Consider the following 6,688-nt stretch of genomic DNA (forward strand, 5'->3'; position numbering starts at 1 on the left):
ATTCACAAAAAAAGTGTCGGGGGTGCGGGGACAGTTAAGGGTGTTGGTTTAAAATAAGAGATAGGAGGTTTAGAAGTGATCTAAGGAGGATATTTTTTTTCACCCAGAGGATGTTTGGAAACTGGAGCACACTGTCCAAGGTGGGGTAGGAACACAGTTTCTCACCACATTTAAGAGGCATCTAGTTGAGTACTTGAACCACCAAGACATAAGGGTCTCTGAGCCAAGTTCTGGTAATGAATATGAGTTTGCTAATTTATGATCCGCATGGACATGGCAAGCAGAGGGCCTGTTTCTGGGTTGTATGACTCCATGAAAATTACAACAGTTCAGGAATAATTCAATTGATCAGAGATCTTGGAAGTATATCGATGACACTTTAAGTCAGTTGATTTTACAAATCACAGTCAATGAAGTAAATTGCAAACATTTTATAATAATCTGCCAGACCAACTCTATCAATATAAGGAAAATAAACCTGAAGGTAATATACATGTTGCCACCTGCCTCATAGTTCTTGTATCCTGCACTGCTTGTTTCTTCCTCCTAGCTAAGATCCACAACCCTAACTGCCTGGGTAGGCCCATTGTTCCTGCTTGCTCCTGCCCCACTGAACGTGCCCACATACCTCGACTCCATTTTATCCCCTTTGGTTCAATCCCTTTCCCCCTACATCCTCTACACTTCACATACATGCAATTTCTTCAACAACTTTCAATTCCCTAGCCCCGATCACCTAATTTTCACCATGGATGCCCATTTTGCATACCCTTCTATGCCCTATCAAGAAGATCTGAAAGCTCTCCACTTCTTTCAACAGATCCAACCAGCTTCCCTCAACCACTACCCTCCTCACCTGGTGCAACTGGCCCTCTAACTCTACAATTTCTCTTTCAGCTCCTCCCACTTTCTCCAAACTCGAGGTGTAGTCATTGGCTTCGCATGGGCCCCAGCTACGCCTGCTTTCTCGCTGGCAATGTAGAACAGTCCATGTTCCAGGCCTTCTCTGGTAATGCTCCCCAATTCTTCCTCTGCTACACCCGGGACTGCACTGGTACTGCTTCTTGCACTCATGCTAAGCTTGTCAATTTCATCAATTTTGCCTCCTGCTTCCTCCCTGCCTGTAAATTAACTTGGTCTATTTCTGACACCTCTCTCCCCTTTCTTGATCTCTCTGTCGTCATCTCTGGAGACAAACTGTCAACCGATATATTTTATAAACCTACTGACTAGAATAGCTACCTTGACCATACCTTTTCCCACCCTGTCTCCAGTAAAAATCCCATTCCCTTTTCTGAGTTCCTTCATCAGCCTTTACCTTTTCCCCTATGACCTCTCAGCCTCTTTACTTCATCCCCCTCCCCCACCCATCTGCCTTCACCTATCACCTTCTAGCCTGTACTCCTTCCCCTGCCACACCTTCTTATTCTGGCTTCTTCCCCCTTCCTTTCCAGTAGGAAAGGTCAACTGTTTATTCATTTCTATAAAAGCTGCCTGGCCTGCAGAGTTCCTCCAGCATTTTGTGTACGTTGCTCTGAATTTCCAGCATCTGCAGAATCTCTTGCGTTCAGGCAATATCCAAACTTTGATTCATGACTTCAGCCAATGGAATGCCTGGGCCTTAAATTATTTCAGTACTTTGCTCTCAATTTCTTCTCTCCATCACTGTTTTGAACAAGTATAATGAATTTGCATGGCGACACACAGGAAGTCCTCAAAGTATTTTCTTCTAATTAATGACCCTTGGTTTGATGGGCAATTGCAGTGAGCTGGTGCCCTCTCCAGAGTACAAACCCTTCTGACTGGAACAAGGATGCAAAATTTCCAAGTATTTGACCTTCCTTACCTGCTAACATAACGACTCGCCCGCGTAACCATGTGCCTATGGCATTTTAATTAGGAAATTTCACTCCTTTAGATATGTAAGAGAAATATGTATATCAGAATCACCAGCCAGTGCCGATGAAGGGGATGTAGCCAACCCGTTCAGGTACATGTTTGGGAAGCAAAAGGGTCGCCCTTGAATAGGAAAAAAATGTATTTGTGCAGCTTTTCTGTAACTAGAGACCGATCTCACCGTACTGCGGACTCCTGTATCTAAAAATACTCTTGCACAGAAAAAATATATACTTCAACCGCGTCAACAGGGTGACATCGACTGATGAAACCATAAATAACATTTTAGTTAATCTTCCGTTTTATTCTTGGTTAGGCCAGGGCGTGGTGGGTGAGAAGGAGATGGGGTGTCCGTGGTGGGTGAGGAGGAGATGGGGTATGGTGGGTTCGATGATGACCTATCCGAATACACTGAGCTGGAATTTCGCTCGCAGCCTTTATTTAAAGCGCTCCTTGTTTCTGCTTTGTGACTAGCAGAGGAGTACGTACAGCTTCCAAGTATGTTGGTTGGTTTGTGCCAGCTCCGTCCCCCCACCCCCACCCCCCGAAAAGCTGAAACGTGAGTTCGCTGGAGCAGAGTTAAAGCCGGGAAAGGAGCTGCTTTCACGGCGAATAGCCTCACCACCCTCTCTCAGTCAGGCATCAAGCATTCGACTTTGCCAACTTCCAGTTTTACAATTGCGTGCATAGACACTGTTTCACGGCAGTCTGCTCTGAAGAAGCGCGATAAATACGGCTGTGTCATTTTAAATCATGCTTCTAATTTTAATGTAATCCTTAATATGTCTAAAGCATTGGAATTCAACAAATATTGTGAAGGTAATGGATGCGAATTGATTCCCCTTGTATCGTGCAGGAACTATTCCTGGAGATGATGTATTTGGTACCTGACTGATTTCAGTGACCTTGGGAGGTGTCTGCAGAGGATGGACGTCTGGTTAGAAATCTTATGAATGAAGCTCGGCCGGTACAGATACATATGTATGTGTATATATGTGTGTGTGTGTGTGTGTGTGTGCGTGCGTCTACTTGATATTCCTATCACACAGCCTGTGATTCAGTCAGGGTGCTGATCACAATAAGTGAACCTTTTTGACGTCAGAGCTGAGATTTATCAACACCCCACTGGGGCATCGCATTAACCGCATTCAATTCACCAAATCTTGCGTTTGATTAGCAATGTCAGACAGAGAATAAACCTGAAATCAGGAGCAAAGCCTCCTGCGTTGGACTTAAACCTATCCACCAGCACCGAGTAAAGGAGCAGAGAGTCGGTAAGATGTTTCGTCCAGTCCCGGTCCTTCTTGCACCGTTCTCGCGCTGGGGGGCTGCGGAGATGGGGAAGAGTAACATTTCAGACAAGATAGCGCCAGGAGTCCGTGAACTCCGCGTCTTTACCGAGTTTGCATTAAAACACGGGCGTTAGTAAATTGTTTTACGGTGTTAAACTTGGCACACCGTGTAACCTGTTCGCTTAAATATAAGGTACAGTGTGCATAAAATGAGAGAGGATATTTATTTATTTGGTGAATGGATTTAGCTTACTCGATTTGAAGATCTATATTATTTTAATATTGTTCATTTGATTTACTAATGCAACTGCTTAATTAAAACGTAAAGTTTTATTTAAACCTCTTCCCCATTCATACTTAAACATATTTACAATTAACATTGACGGATGTCCACCTCAGTGCTACTGCAGTCAGTATTTATAAGTGACTTCGCACCGATGACAACAGCCGGCTGTTATGTAATAGTGAATTTCAGAATGTTTCTTCACTGGGAAACTGCCGACAAATCCTAACTACTTAATACTGCATCATTGGCTCGATTGTTTGTGAGCGGGGTATCTGAATGCTTTGTCATGTTTGTTTCTGAACTGTATGTTTTATTGTGTCCTTCGCCCTCCTCAGATCATGATATCCATGCCTCCAGTTATGAATGATCAGCCCAGGAATAGCTCAAAGCAGTCCTTCAGTTGGCTCTCCTCAGTCAGCAGCAACTCCTCGATCACCACCTCTGATCTACCCGAGGAAATAGTCAATCCCTGGGACATCGCCCTTTGTGTGGTGGGCACTGTGATCTCTTGCGAGAACGCCATCGTGGTGGCTGTCATCTTCTATTCGCCGACTCTCAGAGCTCCGATGTTTATCCTGATTGGGAGTTTAGCCCTGGCTGATCTCCTCGGAGGACTGGGCTTGATCCTCAATTTTATCTTCCTTTACTTGCTAAACTTCGAAGCCGCGAAACTAGTCTCGGCCGCGCTCCTGATCGCTTCCTTTTCGGCTTCGGTCTGTAACCTGCTTGCCATCACCATTGACCGGTACCTGTCATTGTATAACGCCCTGACATATCACACCGAGAGAACCACGACTTTCACCTACTTGATGCTGCTGGTTGTGTGGGTCACGTGCCTGAGCCTGGGCTCACTGCCGGTGGCGGGCTGGAACTGCCTGGAAGACGAGACCACCTGTAGCGTGATCAAACCAATCACCAGAAACAATGCCGCAGTCCTCTCCGTCTCCTTTTTGCTCATATTCGCTTTGATGTTGCAACTGTACGTTCAAATCTGCAAAATAGCCTTCAGGCACGCCCAGCAAATCGCCGTGCAGTACCACTTTGTGGCGACCTCCAACACCTCGACCAGGAAAGGAATCTCCACTTTATCTATCATCCTGGGAACCTTCGCGGCTTGTTGGATCCCCTTCGCGATCTACTGTCTGGTTGCAGACTCCACTTATCCATTGATCTACACCTATGTCACGGTTTTACCAGCCACCTGTAATTCAGTCATTAATCCTATAATTTATGCATACCGGAACCCTGATATCCAGAAATCGCTCTGGGTGGCTTGCTGTGGTTGTATTCCATCCAATTTTTCATTCAGACCAAGGTCGTCCAGTGACGTATAGTGTCTTCTCTTACGTGGGATTTTATTTTTCCAACAATTATTATTTGTATTTTTTTAATTTTTTTACTGGAGCTATTTAATCAAATCATCCCTTAATTAAAATGTGAGAAATGAGGAAGGTGTATTTTTGAGAGTAATATTTTCGCAATGTTAATGGAGTAACATTATTAGCGCCCCCAGCGGTTTTCTGTAAATTCATTACGTAAAATTAAAGCTGCAATGTATTGGACAGAGCAGAGGCAAAGCACTGTATGTGTAGAAATGTATATAGACAATATATGGATTACCGAAATAACTCTGTGAGGGGAAAACATACTTTTTAAGATGTGGAACTAAGGGATACTGGTGAAGACAGAAATGTTGGAATGTCTCAGTAATCAATTTCGGGGTTGTTCAGGAGAAACAAATGGCAACTTTCCTCAGTTGAAAAACAATGCCAGCATGTGATGCACTTTAAGCTACCTAATTAGAGCCCCGCGCTCCAAATGTCGTTAACTATCTATTTATCAAAGACCTGTACATCTATATCTATCATTAATTCTGACGAAAGTTAAACTGTGAATTGATTTTCTCTTCAATTCTTTGCCGCAGATTTAATCTCGAAACAAATACAAAAACTGCATATTGTGGGATAGGGTACCGTGAGTGTACTAGATCGACAGTGATCACTAGATATGGTATATATTGCAGCCAAGAACGAAATATTCACTTATTCTGCAGCAGAGCAATTTGTTAAAATGTACCTTTGTTCTTTATTATGTCTTTTCAAAAAGTTTCGTTATATTTATTTCGAAAATCTCTATTTTTTTCACATTGGAGATCAATACCTCAAATTGTAGTCTATTATACACCATGTTGCCGAAGTCCTGTGTTAACTAGATATTTCCCGATGAAGGGACTGGCATGAGAGTAAAATCCATTCAAAATAACAGATTTTCAATAAATAGTACAATTTGTTTACTAGCCCGCACTACCGAAACATTGGGTCAGATCCTCTCCGGAATTTCCGGGGCACTTTAGAGACAATTGCCAAAGTATTTTGCCAACATTCCCTCTAAAAAGGAGTTTGACACCAAGCATTTCAATTCAGACATTATTTGCCAATAGTTTAGAAACTATTCGGGCAGATTTGATGGGACAAAGGTTTCCTTACCGTCCTCTATCTTAAAATTGCACTTTATCAAACTAAGGTATTTAATATGTAATGCCGCTTCCCCCACTGTCAAATGTACGACAGTCTATTTATTGCTAAAATTAGTTTATTTTGATATGGTTACATACTATTGTAAATGGCCTTTTGCAAAAGGTAAATTGGATTAAATAAACAATATTTTAGGAAGCAAACTTTTGTAATGTTTGATCTGGTGTTGGCTTTCTCTTCTGCTCAATTGGAGGCGCTTTGGATTATCCGATTCTGCGCATTGCCTTGCTTCTAACAACCTGCAATGCTGAATTTATTTACAGCCGGTGAACCTTAAAATGGTTAATTGAGTTGTGGGTCGCGTCTCTAATTCTCTTCTTCTTCATACCTAACCCGGGGAAGATCAGTAGCAGGCTATTGGAGGAAACCCTTCTCTTTTGTTTTGAATATACAGTAATAGCTGATGAGTTCCTCGACAATTTTGCGCAGTCAGTTCTCAACATTTCATTTCATGGCAGAATCTCTTTTTCCGACCGCAAAGTGAGCCCCTCCCCCTTCCCTTCGACTCCTGTGCGCTGACGTCAACTAAGCCGCCGACCGGCCTCGCTTGTAGCGTGGGTAAGCTTCCGAGGTGAAGTCCTGTCGGTGGCAAGGTTTACCGTCTCTGCTTTGCAACTCAGTGGCGGAGAGTCCCGGTGCGTTTGATTGATCCTGTGGTTGTTTGGTTTACGGCTAAGGAA

At 43.3% G+C, this 6,688-nt stretch overlaps 1 protein-coding gene across 2 annotated transcripts; it reads left to right on the plus strand.

The window, feature by feature from the left end:
• The first annotated feature begins 2,663 nt into the window (after positions 1–2,663).
• On the plus strand, positions 2,664–6,016 carry LOC134353087 (G-protein coupled receptor 12-like). Of its 2 annotated transcripts, none has more exons than XM_063060976.1 (2): positions 2,664–2,715; positions 3,810–6,016. In XM_063060976.1, exon 2 carries the CDS (start codon positions 3,813–3,815, stop codon positions 4,806–4,808), a length of 996 nt encoding a protein of 331 aa, XP_062917046.1. In that variant the 5' UTR covers positions 2,664–2,715; positions 3,810–3,812; the 3' UTR covers positions 4,809–6,016. The 2 variants fall into 2 exon arrangements, with proteins under 2 accessions (XP_062917046.1, XP_062917047.1); XM_063060977.1 differs by lacking the exon at positions 2,664–2,715 and adding an exon at positions 3,080–3,170.
• Positions 6,017–6,688: the final 672 nt, after the last annotated feature.

The sequence above is a fragment of the Mobula hypostoma genome, chromosome 10, assembly GCF_963921235.1.
Source record: "Mobula hypostoma chromosome 10, sMobHyp1.1, whole genome shotgun sequence".
NCBI classification, from domain to species: Eukaryota; Metazoa; Chordata; class Chondrichthyes; order Myliobatiformes; family Myliobatidae; genus Mobula; species Mobula hypostoma.